At 40.6% G+C, this 26,915-nt stretch overlaps 1 protein-coding gene across 1 annotated transcript; it reads left to right on the plus strand.

The window, feature by feature from the left end:
* The first annotated feature begins 99 nt into the window (after positions 1–99).
* On the plus strand, positions 100–20,198 carry hsd11b2 (hydroxysteroid (11-beta) dehydrogenase 2). Its single transcript, XM_031743708.2, has 5 exons — positions 100–590; positions 10,280–10,492; positions 13,597–13,782; positions 14,888–15,025; positions 17,443–20,198. Exons 1-5 carry the CDS (start codon positions 311–313, stop codon positions 17,844–17,846), a joined length of 1,221 nt encoding a protein of 406 aa, XP_031599568.1. The 5' UTR covers positions 100–310; the 3' UTR covers positions 17,847–20,198.
* Positions 20,199–26,915: the final 6,717 nt, after the last annotated feature.

Consider the following 26,915-nt stretch of genomic DNA (forward strand, 5'->3'; position numbering starts at 1 on the left):
CTGCAGATTAGATGCAGGGCTACAGCCTTTAGTCCCTCCTCCTTCCCCTGCAGATCTCTATATATACAGTGAGTGAGAGAAGCAGCCGAAGAGCTCTGTACCGGCTGCTTGTCAGAACATACACAGAGTGTGAGAGGGAGTGTGTGCAGCAGAGAGGGAGAGCAACAAATAGACACACACCCAGACTGAGTTACTATCTGACAGAGGGGACAGCACGCTCTCGTTTCTTTAAACTTTAAACTTGCAGCTGCAGGAAAGAAGGACAGACAGGTAGAACAGGTGAAAAAGCCACTCATACTCTCCTTCAGTGATGGAAGACTACACTCTTCCCTTCTGGATTTACCTGGCCATTGTGACCGTGTTCATCGGCGGAGCCATGAAGAAGATCTTGGCGTCCCACCTGAACGCCACCTCCACCGTGGTGGCCTGGCTGGGGGCCACCGTGCTGGTGGAGAGGCTGTGGGCGTTCTGCCTACCGGCCATGCTGCTCCTGGTGCTATTTGGCATCACCTTCTGCATCTACTATGCAACCAAGACCAGCCAGCCACGAGCCATGCTGCCTGCCCACGGCAAAGCCGTAATCATCACAGGTAAGAAGAGGCACTGCCCACTCATTCAGGTGTTTTATCCACACTAGAAATCAGACGTTTGTGTATTTATTCTGGGTTGTGGAGTTATTTTCACAACAGTGTGTGTATGCAGGCTTTTTAGTTGTTGTCAGATAATACCCATGTGCACTTTAGGGGAAATCCTCCTAATTTCTCCTCGATGATAAAGGTTTCTGTCAGATTTAGGTTCCTGGGTGTCGGGAAGTTGGGAAACTGGTTGCTCTGAAAGCATGAAAACCAACAACTTTTGCTTGAAAACAGGCAAACTTTCTAATTTTCTGAAAAGTGCATCATCAGATTTTGCCCAAACCTGTTTTGAAAATTTGTATTTTCCCAAAACGTATTCATCAGCAGGAGCATGTAATTTAAGATATGCTTATTTTACCCTGAGAAAGATCTGTCCTGAAATTACAGTACATCAGTGTTCTTTGTCTAAAATAAACCTCAAGCTGGCAAGAATCCCAAAGCTTATAAAAATCCCTGATCCTGTAATTTGCAGTTAGAATTTTACGAAAGCCTGCAAAAGCAAAGCAAATGCAGCCTTAAAACTTAATATTATACTGTTTTCAACAGAGCCTCTGAGGGGAAGGGTAGAGGCGAGCAGTCTTTCAGAGGTGAAAAGAAGAAGTCTTGTAATCTTTAGTGTGACTATAAATGATCACAGACGAGGTGAGGTCCCGGTGTACTGAGCCCTCTTTAAAAACCAATCGTATCACCGCTCGGATCAAGGAGGCGATCTGATCCCAAAGGAAAACAGTGTGTGTTGGCTCTTTGTTTGTGTGTGTGACAGGGAATAAACTTTACGCACAATGGGCGCCTGCAGGGAGGGGGTGGGGGAGCGTGGTGGTCAAATGGGATTTCCCTTCACAATAAAAGTCAGCGTATGAGGGAAACGTCACCGGTGTGTTTGCTGATTACTGATGACTGTTTTTGCTGCGCTCTCTGTTATCTGAGCACTGTGGAGTGAGCCTGATAGAAGACTTATATTCATGAATTTGTGTGTGTGTGTGTGTGTGTGTGTGTGTGTGTGTGTGTGTGTGTGTGTGTGTGTGTGTGTGTGTGTGTGTGTGTGTGTGTGTGGGCTGACCTCCGTCTCCATGCAGCCTTAATCACATTTTTGTTGCCTGACAGCCAGCTGGCCCAGGCCTCTTTGTGTCATAGTTAACGAGATAATCAGATCTGCAGATTAATGCGTCGCTTTAATAACACCACGCTTTGCTTTTGTGTAACTGTACTCTGCTGTAATCTCCGCAGAAGCACACATATAGTGGAAACTTTCCCAAACTGCTTCTCAGGTAACCCTGAAAGGTAGGAAACAGCCATTACTGTGGAGACAGAAAGACGCTCAGCCGCTGTGTTAAATTACCTGTCGCTTCCCTGTAAATGTCAAACACAGATCGCATTAAAAATTATAATAAAATCTGCCTTGGTCTGCTGACAGAATGTTCAAATGAGGACTGGTTCATTGTTATTCATTAGTCACTACCTGTTGTTTTCTTAATTTATTACTTGTTTGGTTCTCCTAGCTTCACATTTGGAGAAGTTAAGCTCAGAAATTATGTGTCAGGTGTGAAATTTCTGATGCCAAAGCTTTCCGGTGTTAATTTGGAGCCCAAGTTCTATCGACCAATCACATCCGAACAACAATCAAAAAAGTGCATGTGGAGAAAAAACAAGAGGTCACATTTGCAATTTCATAACAGTGACAATGGTCTCGACAGCAGTCAGTGACATTCACTGCCATCCATCTGATTTCTTTCTAAATAATTAAAGGGTGTGTTTATTTTTTATATCTAACTTGATTAGATTCTTTCAAGGCATAAAGTTAAAGGTGTGGTTCCGCTGATTGATATATGCGTGCCAACACGGCAATGTCTCTGCTAAGTGCCTGCTGAGCTTTCTTAATATTTGACTGACTGTGTTGGAGCCTATGAAGAATTTTAATGCAGTGATCCACTGGCTTATATAATAACTTGACACTCCAGCCTCTGGCAGTCACTTTTGGCTGCAAACATTTAAGCTTCAAAACCAGACTTCACAGTGGCTACGGTCACTTTTTACAAACGGCCACTGTGATGATAATTCCCCATGACACACACAATTACTGAGATTTTTTTACATATAAAAAACGGAATACTATTACCAACGCACATATTTCCTGAAAGCTGCGCACGATCCAAAACCCAAATACTGGAGCAATTACATAAATACACACAGGTAAAACGCATCTTAGAAGGTTTTCTGTGTATTTTCCAAACAAATAAAAGACACGATGTTAATTATCATCATCCCAAACAAAGTGAAATGTCATTCAGCTGCAGAGGATTGGCCCACATTTCCTGTTATATTTTCTTGCTTTGTGGGGATGTCAGTTTGTGTGCAAACACCTTTACACTTTGAACAGAGGTGTGGTCCAAATCTCCGCCACTCACCTCCCACACAGGAAGGAGTGCTCGTTTGAACGGGAGGAAAGAAATCTAGGTTAAACAAATATAGCCGTTCAAGTTCACACGTTAAACTGCACCGGCACCAGTGAGTATAACACATCATACATCATCCATCAAGCAGCAGACCTTTAGAAAAACAGATGTTAGCCATAAACTGGCCTCAGTGTCAGTCAGTCCACTTTGCTCGTTAAGAGTGAAATGTCTGGAATTGGCACAACGTTTGTCTCCAGTATTACTTACCCTACAGGCACAAATGATTGTAGGATACTGGAGGAGCAAAAGTCTGCATGAACAAACTCAAATAAGACGACACCTTTAGGGTGAAAGGATGATGGGGTATTAAACAGCAATAGGCAATGAGATGAACTAAAACAATAGCATCTTACTCTACTTACTCACCAAAAGACTACCTTTAATAGCAGCTAAAAAATCTAAACTTGACTGATTGAAATCATATCAACTCTTAAACCAATTAGTTGGTCTGTGGATTTAATAGGTCAGTTGATTGTATAAAATATTACATGTGCAGCCGAGTGGTAAATTAATAATATTTTCCATTTAAGGTTCAAAAAGGGGTCTTAAAATGTTGTTTCTTTGTTTCCATGTATGGTAAGACAAGAATGTTATTGGGTAATTTAATGTTATTGCTTGTGCTATTTCTTTTGTTATCTGCATGTTGTGTGCACTTGAAGCTGTTAATTTTATAGGTTGGTGTAGTTGCATATTGTGGTCACTGGGGGGTGGCAGTGCTTAAGGGTTAACTGCAGTTTTCCAAAAAAAACTTAACAAGAAATGCATCTTGGGACTTCCTGTTTACTTTTTTGTTGTGGATGTGGAATGGGAATCTTGTGAAGGAGTTAAATTGTTGGTAAGGAATTGTTAAATATGCACATAACTCATTGAAACATATTGGTATAATTGTAGTGCAGTGGTAAAACGTCAGTATTTTAACAAGGTGATGTATTTCTGAAATGTATGATGCAAAGGACCTGTATGTGCAACGTGGAGCGGCCATTTTCTCCATGCAAGGGATAAGTTGCAAGATCGTCTGTGTGCTCCAGTATTCCAAGTGAGCTGAGATTTCTGTGGAATGTAAGTGTTTATAAAAATGTATGTAACACTTCCACATTTTTTTTAAGGAGCCTTGTGTGATTTAGCTCTTTGTATTTTGTTCTGCACAGACAGAGGCCACTGCCGTATTTTTGTGTTTTGTATTTCATTTCATTTCCTTTATTCCTCGTATTGTATTGGCGCATCTTTGTTTAATCGGTTATTCTGTTACTTCGCCACGTTACCTCTCGTGCTGTCGATGTTCAGTACAAGTCCATATGGCCGCTGTTTGACAAAAGTAAAGGTCAAAGGACATTTTTTTGTTTATTCAGTTGTCATTGACAATAAAACTGCACATTAAGAACCCCAGTAATTGTGTCCTGTGTGGCTAACCATTTCCCAGGCTACACATGCGTTCCTCTAACAGCTAAAAAGTCAGATTGTCACGTCTGTACTCGTCTGATTGTACACATCCGCCATGGCACAGATTCAAAGTAATCCCAAACCAGGACAAACATATCCTGCAGACTAAGCGGTCTGACGCCTGAGCTGTAGGGCTTCAGAAGATGGTGTGTTGACATGGCAAGACATAAATCCCTAAGACACACACATGCATAAAGATCACCACAGCACACGTGGCCTTTACAAGATACAGCCTCACATCTTTGCACACCAACCACGTTATCCTACCATCCAGTGTTTCACGTAGGTACGGTGCGGAGCTTTATTTGAGATCTGATTACAGCCGTAAAGCTCTCGCACTCTCGTGGCCCTTTGAACATTGGCTTCAACCCAGTAGAAAGGGAAATATCTAAGAGGAGATTTAAAGCTGGTCCAGATCCCAGATCTCAACCAACAGATCGTTCTTAATTGGTTCTGCTGAAAGCTGTTAAGGTCAACGTTTGGTCAATCTGGAAATAAGAGCAGAGGGTGGAACAAAAGGCCGCAGTAAACCTCTTAGAAAGCAAGTTGATTTGTTCTAAACAGAGCCACATTCTTCAAAGGATGAGGGCCGAAGTCACAGGGCTCGGTGACTGGGCAGCGCTGCAGGTTGATGTCCTGCCAACGTGTTAAGAAAACCTCTCAGAGCCTTTAGACTCTTTCTGAGGGAGGGAAGGGAGACATGGTCAGAACTGCTGATGACGGACACCTTAAGATGATAAGTTGATGCGAATCTGTCAGACACAGCAATATGCACAGGCTTTCTACATCACCATCAGATGGTAGGCGATTCATCCTGCAGGAGAACACAAGTCCAAATTTTCAAGTCCTTAAACTCTTGCAGCAGACTCCTGCAGAAGATGGCCTAGACAAATCCCAGTCCTCTACCAAGTCCAAAGCACCATCTTGCCAGATGCCCACCAAAATGTAATGGTTTCTTTCATTGCTCGGGTTTCATCTCTCCAAGTCTGATGAAATTTGATCCTGTTGACAGACAGACAGACGCAGCTAAAAACAACCTTGGCTCTGTTAGACACATTCGCATTAGAAGCATGAATGTCTAAACTACACATGTCATCCAACCACTTTCTCCACGTTGAAACAGCTGCATCCAGTAACTAACAATCAAAATATTTCTGTAGCAAAACCTACATTACATCTGTAATCCCTTAACTGTGAGTAATCATATTTTCTTTCTTCTACTCTTTCGATCTTTGCTCTTTTGTATGCCCATCTTCTTTCATCATTTTATTCATGTTTTTCTCTCTCATTCTCTTCATTTACTCAATTCTGTTCCATTTTCCTTCATTCTTTTCCATTTCTACATTTTACTTCCTTGTTTCTTAGTGCTGTTTCCCTTTTTTGGAATTTTTTTCACTTTCCTTTCCCATTTGACTCGTGCACTTTCTTATGCTTCCACCCCTTGTTTCTCCTCCCTCATCTCAGTCACTCGGTTCAACAGAAAGTTCATCAGAGTTCAGCTTTTCATAAACGCAGACTAAATGAGTGCCTTAGAGTTCACCTCATGTCGTAGTCAAGAGTTTTAAAAGTTTTAAAAACTGTTTGCAGCTGCATCCAGGATGAAGTCTTGTGTAACACGCCTCTGCTTATTAACAGTCTAGAAACTGAGGTTTTGTTATTCAAAGGTTTGATTCTGCAAGCTTGCAGTCTTGACCTCTGCTTAGAGTTGGACAATAGCAGTGATGAAGCAATGGCAACCTTCATCATGTCCTCACATCGAGTTCACACACAGAACACTTTTCTTTCATGCAATCAGGCAAATAATAGCAGGATATTAGAAAACATTGCTCAATGTTTGCACCGAAAGCATGTTGTTCATAAAAACACCACAGAAGGCAAGGAGTGAAAAAACCGTGTTCACTGATTTCACATCAACAGGAACAGTAAGTGAAACGTGGAGTCTCATTGTCGGCTTGGTCAGCAGAAACCTGTGATCCAACCAATATGTCTTCAAACCCGACAAGCTAAATCATAGATTTAAATTCGAGTGCAGCGCCATAGTGTCCAGACATATTAAATTTCTCAGGCTGAATCTTGATAAGATGACATGGAATATTTTCATTTGTAAACATGCAACCCCATCTTGACTTTGGCACATTATGAAGGGTCTCCAGAATTTCATCTTGGATTCTTAAAACCTCTCTGTGAATCATAGCAGAAGTATGCTTTGGACCTTTAAGTCCAAAAAGTCTAAAAGAAGATTGGGAACCATTGCATTCTCCCAAATGGTCCATAGAACCTTATAAAATACCCTTAAACATGTCTACAACCTCTGCAGAGACACCAATCATTCATAGAACCTCATTTACTCGTCCTAGAAGCTCCTGTGAGTCTTTTGAATGCCGTTTGACCCCCATAACTCTCATGGTTACATTCCTGGGCTATTCCCTGTGTTAATGATGAAGTTCTCTGAACACAGATATTAGGTGTGAATGTGATACTACGACAGTTCTGATGACTTCCAGGTGTCTCACAGCTGAATTATAGACCCCCATGACCTTCCAAGTCCAGCAAAAGGGAGAAATAGATATCCTCAGACACATTTCTTTCACACCTCTTTAAACTTTTTCATGAAGCTCAAAACACTAAGCGATGGCTCACATTTCGTAGTTCAGCACAAACATGGGCTGTCACCCTTTTTCACTAACAGCTGCTGGAATATCACAATCCTGACTTTTTATCCCACATCTGTAACTTTTTGGGGTCATTTTTTAACCTCGTCTGATTGATGGCAGTCTTTGTATCCTAACTTTTTCTGTCTGCAGGGTGTTATATTAACCAAAGGAGATTCCCCAGTACAGGAAAAATTGCCTTGGTAATCAAGGAAAAAGGTTTTTCTTTCCCTTTTCCCCTTGATTAAAAAGAGAAAACAGTTGGAGGGTTTGTTTGTTTTTTTACAAAGACATACTTATTACTTCTCTCCAAACCACAGGGTTAAGTTAAGGATTGCGAGCTGGTGTTGGGGTCTTCACTGATGATCACGTAGACCTCAGACCTTATGACTGATTCGTGGTATTTTTGTCTTTTTCTTGGGAAGAACATTTGCCACACACCACAGCTCTCCTGTCTGTGGCAGTTTCTGTATGTGAGGATGGAGCTGATGAATGCAGTTATTTAGGCCTCTACAAAGTGTCTTTCTGACCTTGTTCATATTTATTCTTCTCTGTCTCTGCTCACATTTTTTTCTTAACCTCAGGAGCCTCTCAGAACCTCAGCCATAAATTGCAGCGCTGCTCCCCTTTAGACCTGGATCCTCTTTCCTGCAATACCGCAGTCACATATTCACCTCAAAACCTCTGACCACAAACCGCCGACATTTTTTATTCCTACGTATTCGTTTTTGCCCAGATCATATCTCAAACGGTGTCACTACCTTGACGTACGAATCATGACAAAGCAAACCATATCAAACAAGTTTTCCACCACAGCATGGTGCAACAAACAGCAGGACTTACTGTTTCTGTAAATGTGGTTTCTCCTGTCGCTGTCCTTTAGCCATCAACCAAGAATCTGCAGCTCGCGGGGAACCTGAAGATGAATAGGATCATACGACTACCCATCTGAGCGGACATATCACATTAATCGTGTTATGCAAGGGCAAGGGGATCAGGGTCAGGCAAACTTGTTTGTTCTTTGACGTGGCTAACACGGAAAGTGTTAAGCTGGGCTCAGCTTTTTCAGCACTGCGATGACGTGGTGAATTTTTCATTAGTCAGGCTTCCGCATCTGCAGTCACACACAACCATGAGGTATACCGAGGATAGATCAGCGCATTAACAGGCACGCTTTTCTTCTCTGCTCTTTGACATGAAAACGCTCTTTAGGGGGCAAACAAATTGGATGATGGGATCAAAGTTATCCAGAATTTCACCAAAAAACAACAAAGATGAAGAAAACAATCAGTTACTTTAAGTCTGTGCACGGTATAGTTTCTTCTGAGACCCTCGGCTGTATGTGGTGGCCCTTTGACTCAAGACTCAAGAGCTGATCTCCTGGTCTTATTTTAATTTTGTTTGAGTCTGAGAGCTAAAAGACATCACAGCATGAAACCAGCTCCCCCTCCCAACATTTCCCTCTGTTATCAGCTGTCAAGCTGCTCACAATAACAAAGCACAGCTCAAAATATCCTGGCAGCTGAACAGCAAGTGGAACTCAGCAGAAAGCGTTTGCAGCTATGAATCAGGTGTTTCTGCAGCGTGGAGCAGAGCTGAGGTATTTATTTCACTCTCACTCAGCGGCTTTTTTCTCAGGACGTGACTCTGGAAATCCTCCAAGGACACGGATAGAAACAACTTGCCAACGCCTCGACACTCTCGCCAGCAGAGCTCTTTCAGACACCCGCTGCACAAAAGAACAAACAGAACAGCGAGTACCGCTGTGGATCAGGTTGTAGGACCAGGACTTCTGGGAAACTGGGCGAGCTGCGGGGTACGTGACAGATCCCCACGGTGGCTGTTTCTGAGGGACACTGCAGTCCTGCTGGAGGAACATATGTGGGTGTGTGAACACAAGGGCTCTGTGGTTTGTTCCTGATAAAGTTTGTGGAAAAATAACAGCTCGTTCCACTGATCAGGGAATGAAGGAATTCAGGAATCTGTTAATTATTATTAATTAATTATTTAGTTAAAAAATGCAGTGAAACAGTTTCATGAGCGTATGAGACCGCATGCCTCTGCCAAGGCCGAAAACTCCTTTCACACCATCCATGTGTTAATGCCTAATCTTAGCCCAGATAACAGTAAGATTATTGTGTAATGATTAAAACTTTCCAGTTGTACTCTAAAACATGTCCATATTATTTTCAGAAACAAACAAAAAACCAAAACAAGCATTGGTGATGGTAAAGAAAGAGGTTCACGCATCAACAAGGAACTTTGTGTTTGAATTCGATCTTTTGTCAGATTCTGTTCGAAATGTTCTCAGTAAATGAAACTCTGCATTTGTGAGCTACACCTGAAAGGGTGGATGGAGGAAGTGCAGGGTGCAATGCTGTGACACCAGAAACCAGGTTCACATCCAGACTCTTGCCTGTGGTTAAGCCAACAAAAGCTCTTTTGTGCAGGTTTAGGGACTTTTCTGGACCTGAACCAGGATCTGAGCAGAACCAGAAACCGTCATAATGCTGCAGGTAGTACAGGTGGAGCCTGGAGTCAGGGACCGACTGTCAGACAAAAGGAATGAAAACATATCCCTAAACTGGCGGTGGTGTCTCACATGTGTGTCTCTGTGTAGGCGTCCGAGTGGTCATTTTGCTCGTTTTGTAATGTTTTGTGTTTCCAACAAGAACTGTTAACAGTTGCTGGATGAAGGTTCTGGTTCAGGGGCCATGAACTGTGTGACTAGAGTCCCAGATCATATATTTTGCTAGAACATTGTGTGATATTTTGCTGAAAGTATCATGTATTTATAACATAGGTATATATATGATTTATATAAAGCAACTTTTAGGAGTCAAAGCCACATAAACCAAAACCAGTGTTTGCTGTTTCTCGTAGACAGTCTCTCATCCATTAAAAAGAACCAATCTGACAAAAAACGTTTTTTCTCTCATCGTTTGCCAGAAATGTCCTGGTTCATACCCTGAACTTGTAGTTTCTTCTCAGTGGTGGTGATTAAACCAGACTTATTATTTTTCGTTGGGTAGCTGTGCAGCTTGATGTTAACAGTAAAGAGATATGAACTTGGAAAAAAATGCTCCCTTTGTCCCTGCAGGCTGCGACTCTGGCTTTGGGAATGCAACAGCTAAACATCTGGACTCCCTGGGCTTTGAAGTGTTCGCCACAGTGTTGGATCTGAATGGAGACGGAGCCAAGGAGCTGCAGAGGACCTGCTCTCACCGCCTCACCCTCCTCCAGGTGGACATCACCCAGCCACAACAGGTGCAACAGGCCTTACTGGACACCAAAGCCAAACTGGGGCTCAAAGGTAAAGACGAACTTCTTTTTCTGAGTCCGTTCATACCAGACAAACCAGCTAGGATTAGGCTTAATGGATTTAATGGAGCTACCGCCACATTTATCAAGTGTTTCAGAGTCATAAGTTAGGATGATAGCGTGTTCTTATGACTGCGGTTTGAGATGTTACATTTAAATCTCAGCACGAGTTTGACATCTGAAATGGCTCGTGTAGTCTTCTCCAAACTGTACTCTGTTTTAGAAGTAGATCCAAAGAAAACAGGAATGATGCCAAGTTTTACTTTTAATATATTTTATATGGTTCAAAGTATATTTGAAAAAAGACAGATTATTTATTGAGCTTAAAAGCTGGAAAAAAAAACTTTTGAACCCCATAAAAATAACCAATCTCTGGAGTCCAGATGTCGATAGAGCATAAAACCTTATCTCTGAATATCTTTCTGGATTTCCTTTGAAATGTTGTGACGAAATCGTCAGCAGCTTCAAGTACATCTTCACCTGTTGAACTGTTATCATCAAAAGTCTTGGGTATTAAAAAAATACAAAGAACTAAACTTCAAAGCAGCTCCATCAACATTAGCAACAATAAATTTGTGACATCTTGACTGCAGGGAGTGTTTATGAATGAAGTCACCGGGCCAGTTAAGGGTTAAACAAAACTGGAACAGAAAGGAGTTCAGAAAAACAACAGCAATCTGCAGGGAACAGGTGTATTTGGGTTTTACCGCAGCGAGGCGACCTGTCAGTTAACCTGTAAATGGCCTGTATTTATATAGCGCTTTAATAGTCCCTAAGGACCCCAAAGCGCTTTACATATCCAGTCATCCACCCATTCACACACACATTCACACACTGGTGATGGCAAGCTACATTGTAGCCACAGCTGCCCTGGGGCGCACTGACAGAACCTGTGACTTTACATGAGGTGGCGGGCCGGTGTGATAAAGTTTAATCACCTGCTGAGCTTCTGGTGAACTCCGCGAGATCAAGGTTCGAAGGGAGAGAGATTTATGAGTGCCGGTAAATGCTGGACTGTTCCTTTAAATGGTCGGCTGATTCTGCACAGCGTGCTGGTTCAGAGCGAGCAGCAATGCGCAGGAATGCGTGGTGGAGTTTGTCCAGCAGCCTTCTAGGAAATCACAGAGTGGCACAAGCGGCAGAGGAGGCGCTTCAGCAGCAAAACCACTGCAAATGGCTTGGACTGCTTTGCGAGTGGAGGACTGTTCGAGAGGTGTAGTGCAGGTGTCTCATATTTCACACACAGATATCAGAGTGTTGATTCACTCTGTGATTGGCTCAGCCCTGCAGCACCCACTGGCTTTGTAATTAGACATCTTAGACCGCTGGCTTCATGTCCCAGTCATTTAAGGATACACACAGTGTGTGTGCGTGCGTGGATGTAATAAAATAGCTGGAAGGAAAGGTCACTTAAACACACGCTGGAACAGTGCGTGTGGTTTATGTCCTTGCATGAGTGTGCACTTGTTTTACTCGTGTTGTTGGGACATAAATTTGGCCACAGTCACATTGTAAGGATTCGCCTCCCTGCGAGACATAAATCATGAAACTTTTGTGTGGTTTGCTTTGAGATTTCTAAGAACGGATTCAGAATAAGATTTAGATAGAATCCGCTCTTGCTTTATTTTAATTGAAGATCAATCGAGTTGTAGTTTTTCCATAAAATTTCCCAGTTATGAGAAAATAAAAACATGCTTTTAGAAAATCCTGTAAATCTACTAAATGTCTCATTTAGAAACAAATTCTTTGTTCTGGCACCAAACGCCCGTCTGCTGCATTCTCTTTGCTTGACTTGCCATTAAGATGTCTTGAAGCTGATTGGACAAAGTTTAGAAGGCTACACATCTGATTATGCAATAAAACACTGATAAGCAGTGATTATGGTGAGGATAAAACGCTCTATTTAAAGCCTCAAGTGTTCCCAGAAGCCAAAGAAAAGAAATCTGGAGTGCCTCTTCATAGATCTGGCTATCAGACAAAATTAGTAATTGAGCAAGATGGTCCTTGACCAGGGAGAGAACCCAAAGATCACTCCAAGAGAGGGCTCTGTGGGGATGTCTGCCTTACATAAGGACTCTTAAAGTGGTAATAAGTGTTCATTAATGACCACAAAGACACATTAAGGTTCCCTTTTACAATAAAATTCTTTACCGCGGCTTATTTCAAGCTTCGGTTTCACAATGTTAGTTTTATTAGAAGGTCAGCTCCAGTTCCAGTTCACAGAACATGAACTGCTGCCTTCTTGTTTGGAAACTTTATGTTTGACCTTTTTACTGCTGACCCAGAGTCAAAGTTTGGCATGTTGTTTGCCTGCTTATCATTCATCAGCTCAGACCTAAACAAAGTTCCCACAGCGGCCCCCGAAACAAACACTGTGATTCTGGGACAGCCACCTCAGATGAAGACGAGTGAGGCTTATTTACACAAGCAGAGTGAGAGAGAGAGTTGATGGCGTACTACAGCTGAATGTGTTGGCAGTCTGAGGGTCTGCGGAACAAATGTTACATAAATGTTCTGAGAAAACACTCCGGGCCTCCACATGTTCGCTGTGAATCCAAGAGATCAATCAAAAGCACTCAGACTCCCACCACAGAGGAAACATAGTCCATCATGAGAAAAGTAATGACTTATTTATTCAAATATACCCAAATTCTTCAAAGGTAAGGTACAGAAGATAGATTTAAATTCTAAAGTTCTGTTAGTCAGCTCAATAATTAAAACTAAAACCCTTAGAATGGTTCACGTTCCATCAGTATTTGTGCACAAATATATGTGTAAAATACAAAATAGCATCAAATACTTGGAGTGCAAGTACCTCTAAGTTTCACTTAAGCAGTAATAAATAGTACTAAAGTAGATGTGTGTGAGATAAAGCAAACAGCAGAAGGTCAGCATCTCCTAAAAAAGATTTTTCACAATCAAAACCAAAATGCTGTAATTAATTAAATGCATCCTGTCATGTCAATAAATATTAAATTGGCCTTTTTGTTGTCCTCTGGCACACAAGCCATCGGTTTAACCATTATTGCTTTCATGTGTCTGTGTCAACACACCACATTTCCTAACCTCTGCCGTGCGTGTGTTTGTCTCCGGCAGGTCTGTGGGCTTTGGTGAATAACGCCGGCGTGTGCGTGAACTTCGGAGACGTCGAGCTGTCGCTGATGTCCAACTACCGTGGGTGCATGGAGGTCAACTTCTTCGGCACGCTGAGCATCACCAAGGCCTTCTTGCCGCTGCTGCGTCAGGCCAAGGGACGCATTGTGACCATCTCCAGTCCCGCCGGTGTGTGTCTGAGACGTTCACACACACACACACAAAGATGCTGTAATAAATCTTAAGTGAGTGCTCCAAAGTGAGTGAGCCACACTTGAACTGGCTGTTGCCTTCAAACAGCCAAAGCAAACAAACAGCGCTGCTGCCGGCCGTCTGTTTGTCCAACTCGACTCTGTCATCATGCCAAAATACCACAGTGCAACCAAATCAATCAGAAAGGTTCATCCCCGGGTGCAGTTAATGAGCTCAGCAGCTTCCACTGACATCTGCTGTGGGTTAGACTGTAAGACAGAGTTTAACATTTTCTCTGTATGTGGTGAGGTGGAAAGGGAACAGTTCATGCTCTGGGCCCTAAAACCACTAAACACATCTGCAGAAGATAAATATCGTCCTCTTTCTTAGACTCACATTGTTACATCTAACACAGAAATGAATAACCAGGATATCCAAGAGTGGACTTAATGAGACTAATATATGCTGTTATAACAAAGCTAATTTGGCTATGTTTACTACTGCGCATAGGGAAGAAATGTTATAGTTAATTCTGGCCATAATGTACAAATTTATTTAAGAATTTCTTCCCTGATCAGCTTTTTGCATCTTGTTGATTTAGTTTAATAAAAAATCCACTAGTTACATTTTGTTAGTTTAGTAGTTTATGTCAAATTTTTAGTCCAGCTGGATCCAGCGAAGTGAACTGATGCGGTTCTTTGACCACAACACAGAAGCAAAACCCAGTTTTTTGTTTTTCATCTGGTAGATCTGTAACTTGAATCACAAGTTACTGTGATGGTTTGTTTATTATGTCTTATGAGCGCTGTTCTGAGAAAAGCCGGGGGTTTTCTGAACTTAGTACCTGAGTAAGTGTAGGTGTTGTGCACCAGTGGATGAATACTCTGAAAAATTAACCTGCACAAGTTAGTTCAAGTAAAGATTGAAAAAACAGAAAGGAAAGAAAGCACTTTAGGGCTCATTTGGTCTGGTTCTGTGGGTGAAGGCAGCTGCACAGCAGCAGAACAAACAAAGAAAAAAATGACCAATTCTTTTGTAGGGTATCTAGCCTTTATCTTACTACATGAAAGAGGTCATGCTGACGCTTTACCCGTGCTTTTAGGTGACCAGCCATTTCCCTGCCTGGCAGCGTATGGAGCATCTAAAGCAGCTCTGAACCTCGTCACTGAGACTCTGAGACACGAGCTGGAGCCCTGGGGAGTTCAAGTGTCCACCATCCTGCCATCATCATACAGGACAGGTACCAGTACCAAACCCTGGACACCTCAACTCATCTCAGCTTCCACAGTTTACAGAGGGATGAGCAGAGATTTGAGGTCAAACAGAGTAGTTGGGTCATTGGTTGGATTCAGTCAATTAAAAACCTGCATGAATGATTTGCTGGTATTCGGACCAACTAAGGAACAATAGTCGATGGAAACAAATTGTTATTCTTATATGAAATGTGATAAGATGTAGGAGTTCCACAAGGCTCAGTCAACGGTCATCCAATATTAATATTTTCATTTTCCAGCTTTAATCAAACTAAATAAATCTGTTATTATTGCATTATAAAACTAGACACGGGAAACTAAAAGAAACAACTTTATTTGACACTTTTTTAAGTTCAACTGTAGTATTTTTAATAGCTTCATTTAATGGTAGCAACAAGAGAATTAGATTTATTCCCTGTTTTCAAACCAACTCGTACTATTCACATCACTTCATATTCATATCAAATAATATTCTGTAATATTGACAGACCAAGAAATGTGTAAAAAACTAAAGTAAAACAATTTTTAAAACTGTTCCACATTCTGGTTCAAAAAGTAAAAGTGATGAGTGGAATATGAAAACATTTGTTTGGCTGCCAAACCTTCCAGAGAAGGTGACAAGTTGTGATGAATGGCTCGATAAGTGCTGAGGTGAGATGTAGAAATAAGCTTAAGATCTTTATTAATTCCGATCCATCAGGAATAAACTGCACTCCTCATCCTGCAGGAGTTGTACACTGTGGTTTGGCCTCATGTCAAACACAATGACAGCCCTCCTGCTGAGGAAAGTACGCTCATGGACCATCTGTTTTCACACACACTCAGTGCTGACTTGTGATTTCGAAACTCTTCAGGGATGGATGGATATGATTAGAGGGAGGGAGGGAGCATGCCTCAGTAATTCACTTTGTCCTGCAGTTGCTGTGCTCAGGAGACAGATCAAAATAACAACTCAACAACTTGATTATGTTGAAATGTAGAGACAATATCTAACTTACAACCAGGGGCCAGTGATGGAATAAGTACTTGCATAATTTACTTTAGGAAAATTAGCAGTAATACATTAAAGTGCTGGCAATAAAAAGTGCTTGAAGTATTAAAAGTCCTGACTGTGCAATAGAGTATATTATACTATCAGTGCATTATTCTCTTCTGACTTGGAGTCTGTTGTAACCTGAGATGCATAATTGCAGAAACTGGGAGAAAATAAACACCTGAGCATCAACCAATAGACGCATTTCTCCATGCAAATAAATTACACTTTCTAATCTTTAGAAGTCTTAATGACTTTGTAAAGGGATCTAATTCAATGTTATGCCAAAGCTATTTTCACATTTCACATTTGAAAAGCATAAAATATCTTGTGTTCTTTGTATGCTTCTATAGAAATTGACAAATCTTAAATAAAATGTTTGGCAGTAGCAAAAAGCAAGTTGCAACTTGTTGTGCATAATGGTGTCATCAGCATAGAAAGTGACATTTTGGACAATAAAAATTAAATATTTAAATGCTGCTAGTAGGACTGTTAATATTGATCTAAACCACACAAAAGCTGATTATTTTTTCATTATTTACATGATTTGAAAAACAGTGTGATTAGCTGTCTTTACAAATCAGTGAAGACTGCAGTAAAAGAAAGTTATTCTCCTCCAGGAAAACCCCTAGTTAATAGCTTACCAGTGTTTGCCAGGCAGTGATGGGGTCAGCTTTAACCCTAAAATCTAAATGACTTTTCTACACTTTATTATCACACATTAGAGTGAAATGTGTTTCTTATTGGTCTCAAGGTAAAAGACAATCTTTAAACAGTGAAAACAAAAGCTTTTAAATGTCTACTTGCACTCAGCTGTAATAAAAACCACTGCCCAAAACTATTCTAGTCCTCCTGGGTCCTCACAAAAACAATAAAAGCAAACAGCAGCTTCAAACAGGAAAACATAGGACAGCAAAAGAACCACAGAGAGGAGTTCCCGTCACGCCGGCTGTGGTGATGACAGGGATGTAAACACCGAGCTGGCACACTTTCCATCTGTTTACTCTTTAATCCTGAAGAAACAGGTTTGCATTTAAGCTTCTAATCCCACTCTTAAACTTGAACTTTCCAAAGACCTGCTGACACCACGTTCAACAGTTAAACAGCGTGTCCGCAGCTGAGTCAATGCTCACGGTGAGGCAGAGGAGTGAAGTGTCAGAAGCTGCAGATTCTGTGCAGGCAGCTACAGCCGTCCCTTTTGCTGAAATAAAACCTGCATGTGAAACAGAGAAGCTAATTCTAAACCTAAAGACTACACACCGAAGGCCTAAAATGGATCTTCACTTTAAATGTTGAAGTTAAAAAGCAAGCAATGTTGGAGTTTGGTGTCATTGTTGTTGCTATGGTAACACTGCCCTCTTCTGTCTGCAGCTCAGTCCAGTAACTCCGCCTACTGGGAGAAGCAGCACAAGCATCTGCTGCAGAATCTGTCCCCGGCGCTGCTTGAGGACTACGGTGAGGAGTACGTGACCGAGACCAAGGATCTGTTCCAGAGCTTTGCCAAACACACCACCACCAACCTCCAGCCTGTTGTTGACACCATCGCGCAGGCGCTGCTGGCACCGCAGCCTCAGCCGCGTTACTTTGCAGGCTCTGGCTTGAGCCTCATGTACTTCATCCACAGCTACTTTCCTTACAGCATCAGCAACCGCTTTCTAAAGAAAAGGTTTTTGAAGAAGAATGTGATCCCGCGCGCTCTGAGGAAGCAGTCAGCCTTCGATGTGAACCTCAGCCTTCATAACAACAACAATGAGGAGAAGCTACAGCAGATGTGAGACAGTCAACACAGATGGTATTATCCTGCAGCTAGAGGACCACTTCTGTAACACACTCATAGAGCTGTACCCTGTCGTTTTATGTTTTTTTAAACTGTTGAAGGGAACATAGTGATGCACCAAAATGGTTTCTGTTTGTCTCTGTAAAGTCTGGCCTGCACAGGGAGGTCAGGGGGGGGGGGTTTGGCAGATGCAGCCACAGGCCGATCACGGGACACCTTCACCTCTGTCAGCTGTACTGTATAAACACCGGAAGGTTCACACTGATGTCATGTGCCTTTATCACATAGAAAGCAGCTTTGCAGGTGGAAGCAAACACTGCAGCAGCTCATTAAACCAGCACCAGCACAGCCATACAAAAATATCATTTGCAGAAAGATACCAGTTTATATCACCTAGATCATATTAAATTATTTAGCTTCATAATCATAATAAAAAGTTAATTTTTTATCAGAGGACTGCAATCAACCCATCAGCAGTCAATGTGATTCTTGACATAAAATCTACTGACTCAGCTTGACTGGTCCCATTTTGAATCAAATTATATGCCTGATTCAAAGACTGCAGATTATTATAAGTTCTCAAAACCCCGGCAACAACAGTTTTCTTGCTGTCTAAAGGAGCTTTTACTGACTATCGCTCTGGAGCTTAACAAATCAAACACTGGTCTGGTCCATCTCCAGATGTCAGGTCTGGCCCCACACTGATTCGACTGATGCTGCTACCTGAACCTGACGTTCAGCCAAAATTAACGCACAAAACAAAGAGCCAAATCTGACATTTGTGTCCGGGCCAGAGCAACATCACAGCTAAGTCGAGGCACCTGTGAGCATCTTAAAGCAGCAAGTTACAAAGTTAAAGTTAAAAATCTAAGGGAAACCTCAGGTCTGTAACTCAAATCACGTCCAGCCAGCTCAACGTTTATATTCAGTACAGAAAATAGTGGAATGAGAACACACCTGCTGAATACTGTGGCTTTGCTCAACAGAGTCAACTGACAACAAGTCAGAGGCCCTCATTAGAAGCAGATTTGATTATTTGCAGGCCCTTATTTATACTTCCTGATGTTTCATCGCTTCAAAGTCATAAACACGTTTTTAGTGAGGCACAAAGAACTGCGTCACAGTAAATTCATTACATACATGAATCGTTAGTCATGGCACAGTCAGGAATCATTTGGGATTTTTGCATTAAATAACAGTTTGTAGAAATACTGAATGAAACTTTTGTCTAATTTTAGCTAAAATGTTTGGCCTTCTGTGAAAAAACAAAAGAAAAAAGGAGTAAAAAGGGAACAAACAGTGACATGAGCTGCTGCAGTGCTACGTCCATCCACCTGCGACAGAGATAGAAACATATTCTTCTTCAGGTATCTAAAGACTTTACTTACACTTGTGATCTCTGGGGTCCGTGTATTTTCTGCAGGAAGCAAATTGAGCCAGAATAATTTCAAAACAAAAGCACGCTTTCAGTTTGATGCATTCTGGTTTTATTTTATATGCAAAACCAAAACACAGTGACTTTAATATCTGATTTTGGCTTGAGGAGTTTTCTCATCAGCACCAAACGTGGTTATCAGACTTCGCCTTCAAAATAAAAGCACAACTAACTCTGGTGATGAATGTAGATATTTCAGCTTAAACTTAATTTTGATCTTTTTGGCCTCTGAAATCCAGATGATCCAGCTACATTTTGGTTCTTGACAGTGAGCCACAGACACGTTTCTGTTATTCTCATGGAAACTAGAAACAAATGTGCTGTTTTCTCGCAGGATAGCCTGCTGGTTTCTCTCACTAAACACTGACTTCATCTTCAGGATCTTTGTTTCTTCAACCTGTGTCATCATTGTCTCTTTGATTAAATGTATAAACATGGATCAATAAATCATGTAGCAGTTTTTTTGTTGTTGTTGTGAATGCAACAACTGAAACCTCAAAACTTTTTACAACACATGTACAGAGCAGATATGGTATTATATGCTGGGGTGTTGCTATGAGTCATGCGGACACTACGTAGTTAAAAAACAAACTTTTGTGCACATGTTCAGTGTGTTGTGTTTCTGTGGTCTTTGGAAACAGCCTGTCTCTCATCAGACTCACCTCCAAAAACATCCCCATGTTTTTGTGTTCTGTTTTATTCTGTGCTTTTTGTTCTGTCTGTTTGTGTGTTTGTTTTGTTTCTCAGCCCATTTTGAATCAAACTATTTATGGCATCTTTTCTTTTATCACCACTCAAATTGTGACTTTGTTTCTTTTTATAAAATATTTTTAAGAAAACAACAAAAAAACACGATGTAAAATGTTCACTTGGTTGATTCTGTAATAGAAATAAAGTTGGCTTTTCAGACTTTTCTTCCTTTGTGGCGATTTGTGAAATTTGTGGTAGAAATATGAAGATATCCCCATTAGAACAGTATATATAAAAAGTGCTACTTAGAGTGACTTGTTGTGGTTTTTCCTCTGTACACAGTAGATCTGACTGAAGTGCAGACTATAGCTTCAACTCAAGAGTTTGACAAAAGTATTGCATGAACTGTTGTCTCCCATTTTAAAGCCTCAAAATTAATTGGACAATTGGCTGACAGGCAGTTTCGTGGTCTGTTCACTCATTATTTCATGACAAATTAAGGTGATAAATATCTAGAGTTTATTTGAAGTTGAACTTCATATCACTGATGCACGTGTAGGAGGCCATCATTAGGCTGACAAAACTAAATAAAGCTATCAGAGAGATAGCAAAAAAATTTAGGTGTGTTCAAGTCAACAGTCTGATACATTCCTAAAAAGAAGGAGTGCAGGAAACTCAACAACACCAAGTCCTCAGATCACCACTTCATAACATCTCACCATGTCAAGAATGCCGGAAGAGCTGAAAGAGGTGACCTGTATGAGGGAAACCTGGAGTTCTCTGCTCAGTCTGGTGCCCCTGTGACCAGAACCTCAGTAAGCAATAGAAGATGGTGCAAATTGCTAAAAATTAATGTGTTAAAATTTCATGTGTTGCAAAAAATTTAAAAAAAACTCACAGGAGAGTGCATTTTATACTAATCAGTCTGTTTTAATAAAACAAAGTTCTCAATATTTCAGGTTACTTCTGTAGAAAATGCCCATATGTATATATATACATATATATACATATATATGTATATATATATGTATATATCACGCACTATTCAGCCTAGAAATATTAATGTATGGGGTTTTTTGGACCATTTTTCCAGTGCAGTGTCCTGTCTGTTCTTATGACAGTACCCCCAGTTCACAGCCGTTAAGAGGTTGCTCCTTATGTACACAGATTTATAAATCTTTTAGCGATGTACATGATGAAACACCCAACCACTGTGCCGTGGGACACATGTATGCCGTGAGAAACCATCAGGTGTGCCGTGGTTCAAAGTAGCAGTCAGTTTTTGGCTGACTGCTGCAAAGGAGTTCCTTATTCTGGCAAACAAAGCCATTTCAGTTCTCTACAATCTATCTATGCGAGATGGGCTTTTCAAGCATGACTCCTATAATGACAAAAACAGGAGAGAGACTCTGTTGAGGAAGCTTGTGATCGTCTTTCTTTAATTCCTGCAAGAATATCAGCTTTGTGTTCTACTAAACAGGCCCAGGTTTCACAGTAAGTACACTGAGAGTAGATTTTCATTAGATTTCAATAAATACACTTTTTGTGACATTTTTGTTTGGTGCCGTGCCTTGTGATTTTTCTAATGCAAAATATGTTTGGAAACACTGTTCTAATGAAATGTCAGAATCCACCATGCTGCCTCCTACCTGTACAGTTGGTTCACTTACCTGGGAGATTGAGTCCCTGGTGCAGAACACCCCGCAGGATGAACCCGACCCTGGCGGCGGCCCTCCTAACCAGCTGTTTGTCGGTCATAGGTCATCCTCAAATTCTCCTGCCACCCAGGTATGAGTCATCTGTTACGGGTCCGAAATTGAGGATGAGAGTAAAACAATGATAGTCCAGAAAAGGCCGTTCAAACAATTGATTTTAATGAATGCACGCAGCGTGGAGAGGTGCAAACTGCAAAACAGTTGTACATCTCTACCCAAAATACACTCTAGATTGCTTTTATAACATCAGGGTATTGTAACGCCCCTTCTTGCGTTTACAAGCACATAATTTGCATGTACAGAACATTCATGTATTTTAAGAATTAACTGCAACATAGAGGTTCCTCCTTGTGGCATACTCTTAAGAATATGGTGATGATCTAAGGCCTTTGAGGTCACCATGGGCTGGACATCCTTCCGTCACCTGTAACTAGGCAAACTCAAATGCAACAAGAAGCTGAATACATTCAGGCCTTTGCTCAGCTACTATTTTACTGTAACAATATACTCAGCATATGAGTTATGATATATATATATTTAACTCAATCATTTTAAAGTAGTTATACTGCACCTGTAATAAACATGTTAATATTTGATTATGATAACCCCTATAATATAAATTATAACATAACGCCAGCAACTTCAATAAATGCTTGGATGAAATGATAATTGATGCAATGATAAGATGATGGTTATATAAAATAATCCCTGTAATTCCACAATTCCCCCTTTTGACGTCTTCCAAAGACGTCACTACACCATTCCCAGGTCCACTACCTTCGCTCTGACCCTCTCTAGCCGCCCCTGACTCAGCAAATCCGACAACAACCTCATGTCCTCTAGGTGGTCCAGCAATAAAACACCAGCTCCCACTTGAAAACACTTCGTGCTTAAGTGGTCTCTGCTCCTTTCTGGGTCCTTCTCTAGTGGAAATCTTCTCCTGTAAGGATAGAAAACAAAAACCTTTCTCTGCTATACCTTACTAACTTACTGTGTTCATCTCAGGTTCCTGTCATTATTCAAAGTTGGTTCCCAATATCATATCAGGCAAAATCACAAACCCTACTGCCACTTCTGCTTTGTTAAGCTCTTCAGTTAGACTCTGTACCGGTTTGCCAATCTGTGTGTACATGTCTCTACACTTTTAATGTCTAAATGCACATCTGGATGTATGTGCACTTGTATGTCTATCTGCATCTATGAGTCAATGATTTGTCAGATATAAGGCGTTAATGTGAGAAATGTTTCCTGACTATTAACTCCTGATACTCGAGGAACTTTCCTGTTTGCCGAACTTCCTAGGTTTGGCCTTTTACACTTTTACTAAAGAAATTTTAACAAAGCCCAAAGAGATTTTTATTTTGCTCCTGTGCTTGACAGGTTAAGTTTAAGTTGTTTTTTGTTTTGTTTTGAAATTTTTCCCTTCTGTGTGTGTGTGTGTACATAAGTAAGAATATGATAATCAACATAAGATCCCTGGTTTGCAAATGATTTTCTGCCCCCGCTGCAGGGCAACATCATGTGGTGGTGAGTCTATGTTGGCTAGTTTAATGCAAATATGTAACAGTTGCTTCATTACATTGCCCACTCAGAGTTGCGCAGTTTCAAAGTATGTGGAGAATTCAATACACATTTCTTGGCTAATTATTTTCCCAATAAAAGTGAAATCATACATTGCATTTGATTTCTCTTATATATTATCATGTTCTGGGCTCTATCCATTATATTAACTTTATTCAATCTCAATACTCTTTATGTGTGTGAGCAACGCTTTTAGTCTTATTAAACACAACCCAAGTAAAATGCACACCATCCCCATGTCAGCCTAAATCTCCGCTAAAGAGCACACTTCAAAGTTTTCTATCTGGATTTACGCCTCTTTTGGCCTCAAGCATATACATAACATGCAAAGGTTACTGTTAATGCCCGTTAGACAAGTTTCCATTATCTACAACATTTTGTTTCACCCGGCTCACCCTCACACATTTCCTGTTCACTTATTGCATATTTATCTTTAACACCATTTACCTCAGTAGTTGCTAAGCAGAAACAAAGCAACCTGTGGTCCACCTTTACCCTGTAAAATAAACCCCTGTTATGATTGTGTCTGTAAGCATGTTTTGCATTCATTCATTACACTCCACGCCATTCCTACAAGTTAGGAGCTGTAAAGTTGAAAGCTACATCAAGTCCAGGCCTTTGGCCTGGCCTATATATAAATCATGTGTGTTTGTAAGCGTGCATGCAATTCACCTGCTATGTTCTCATCATCCCTCAACATGTATCACCTGGACACTCTCACCAGTGAAGCTTAAAACCCTCTTGGATAGAACATCAACTCTAAACAAGCACAGTTATGCATTGTGTATAAAATTAACTCAACCTCATGCTAACCTACATAAGTACCTGTCTTAAGAGAGACCTCTGCACAGCTCAGACGCCAGTTGCAAGAGCTCTCTAACATTAGAATCATCAGCTGTGACTTATATAGTGTTATTTCGGTACTTTATACTTCACACATTTTTGAACGTTGTTTATATGGGGAGTTCCTCTTTTTGTGTCTATATTTATTAATATGCCTTGTGCACTAAAGCTTCCTGTTTTTCAGTCTGGCTGAGCACTTGTTTGTGAATACAAACTGGCCTCTACAAGCCTTCATTAGCAGATACACATTACAAATACTTCATATATACAGAGAAAAAACCCAATAATCCACATTTCACTATTTTGTTCTTTGGTTCAGATTTGGATTCTGTATTGTTCTTCATTTGTTATTATTTATGTTCAGATTGTTTATTGCTAGTCTTGGTTTGTTGTTGTCTGTTTGGGAGCTGACATAGTCTCTATAAATGAACTTCTTTTGGTGGAGTAGCATCAGGAGAGAAGCTCCGGAGAGGCATCTTCCATGTTAAACACTAAAATATAACATAAGAAATCTTCTCAACGTGTTGTATATTTTAATATTTCCTTATTATTTTGTCATAAAATAAATCAACCAAATAACTTAAGCTGTGTGACAGCACCTTGCGTTACGCCAGGCTGTGAACTGCCCTGATGCTACACCCCTTTACCCCATTTACTTCTGATCATCTCAAGTACGTCCTGTACCAAATTTGCTTCCTCTTTTAAGCCCCACATTTAATTACAAGCTCAAACATATTTGCCCTATATTGCTGTCTCGACGTGTTTCCTGTCCACTTAACAGAGTTATTCTCAGAACTCAGAAAGGTCACGTAGACATTTGCTTAGTAACCCTAAAAGAGCACCTTTCATGTAGCTAATCGCATATATTAACACCCCCCTTTTTGTGACACATCTCATGTGTTACAAACTCAAAATCCTTCACTCAAGCTTAGGAAATTAAAAGAAAAGGTTAGTCCTATCATATTAGATATTCATGCTCCGGCCCTTCAAACCTGTGTTTAAGGAATGAAATCAAATTAATCATTATGTCCAATCTTTTCTTGGCTCCATCTACAGCCTGCATCCTTGAAACGTCCTAGAAACAAAAACCTGTGTGTTAACCAGAACATCACCTTTTATACTCAGTTTATCCACTTATGATCCAACCTGTGTTATAAAACAAAAGTTAAAACAGAACAATTATCAGTCATGTGTCCAACCTTATTCCAGTCTTTTGTCAGTGTCCAGTCGGTCCAACCTATGGTCTGCCTCGTCCGTCCAGTCACCATCCATTTACACACATTCACTCACACGCATTAACATCAGGTATTGCTGACAGTGGAGACTATCTCGCAAATATTCAGTCTTCACTCTCAGCAACATCAACTCATTTATTTGTTTTACTTTGTTTTAAGAAAATAGTTCTTTCTGCTTTTAGACTGGATTGGCTCGCGGCAATCCTTTTACTTTGTCAGCGCTGTTATCCACTCTTTTGCAGGCCTGCTTAGAACAAAATGAGAAAAAGAGAGCTGATTATTAGCTCATCAAAGTACAAAACAAAATCACCTGACAGGTTTTTCTTTATAAGTGCACTGTTACAAAACCCTTAAACATGTCCATGTTTATTAACACTCCCTCTTTAAAAATAAAACAACAACCTCAAAAATCTTCAACAATCTTAAATTTCACCCATAGAACACACCAAAACGTAAAAAGCTACACCGTTTTGTACACGAGATCCCCTTTAAGCACTTTACCAAACTCACATTCAACCTTAACATATAAGCACGTTCTCACAATATGTCAACACTAATTTATAAACCTCTTAATCAAATTTGCACCTCTGAACAATCTACCCTCCTTTAAGGCCTCAATCACACCCACACAGCAAGCTCCTCTGTCCACATTCACACGAGCTCTCAAACTTTTTCCATACTCAGCCATATCTCAACAATTTAACTTGGCAAAAGAAATACATGTTTAAACTTTATCACATTATTGAATTATTTTCATTTTCTTTCTATACTAATCACTTGTTTTGATCAATCAGTGCAAGAGCACTCCTGAGTCACTCTTATAGACACTTTTCTTTTGTTTTTCCATCTATTTTATGAACCATTCACACCATTCTCTCACTCATACAAGCAGCAAGCAGATCTTCATTGCATATGCTTATGTTCTTAGCCAGGTTTTTAATCAATATCTGTTCATTAAGCTTCAGGAGCTTGTCTTTATAAGGTTAATGCATTTTCTGTTTGTGTGTGTATGGGTATATGTTATTTTGCATCTATGACTTCACAGTCTCCCAGACTTCTTCCCAACTCTCCAGTTAAGCAGTCAGTTTTTTTTTCCCGAGTTACTAACCCACATTTTGATTTCCCACCTTAAATTACCGCCCTCCTGGTCTTCAGCCAGGAGCTGGGGCTTGCTTTTCAGGTTCCTGGACACATCATGCTGTGAACAATTCAACCAGAAACTTGCCTTAACTTATCCATAGATGTTAACCTCTAACTTTCTTCCGACTGCTGGATCTGGAGAGCCGGTCCAAGTCTGCTTTACTCCTGAAAATAACAAACTAAAACATTTTCATTATTATCACGGACGCCTAAACGACCCACTTCTCTTTTCTAGTCAAAGATACCAATTATGCCATGTATGTAAGCTTGTTCTTCCTTGCGTTTTATGTTAATTGAGTGTAAACTGCTTCTTCATTAAATTAATTCATTGAGTTCTTCGTTGCCTCATGATGTATTCATGTTAATGTACACTACGTGTAAGCTGTTTCTTCATTGCATCCTATATATTCATATTTAATTTATGCATT

This window comes from Oreochromis aureus, linkage group 1, assembly GCF_013358895.1.
Source record: "Oreochromis aureus strain Israel breed Guangdong linkage group 1, ZZ_aureus, whole genome shotgun sequence".
NCBI classification, from domain to species: Eukaryota; Metazoa; Chordata; class Actinopteri; order Cichliformes; family Cichlidae; genus Oreochromis; species Oreochromis aureus.

Bases quoted from the DNA above. Each gene is read 5' to 3' on its own strand.
- hsd11b2 (XM_031743708.2), top strand. From the start codon at position 311: ATGGAAGACTACACTCTTCCCTTCTGGATTTACCTGGCCATTGTGACC. The intron at 10,493-13,596 runs GTAAAGACGAAC...TGTCTCCGGCAG, and splicing joins AGCCAAACTGGGGCTCAAAG to GTCTGTGGGCTTTGGTGAAT. The intron at 15,026-17,442 runs GTACCAGTACCA...TTCTGTCTGCAG, and splicing joins GCCATCATCATACAGGACAG to CTCAGTCCAGTAACTCCGCC.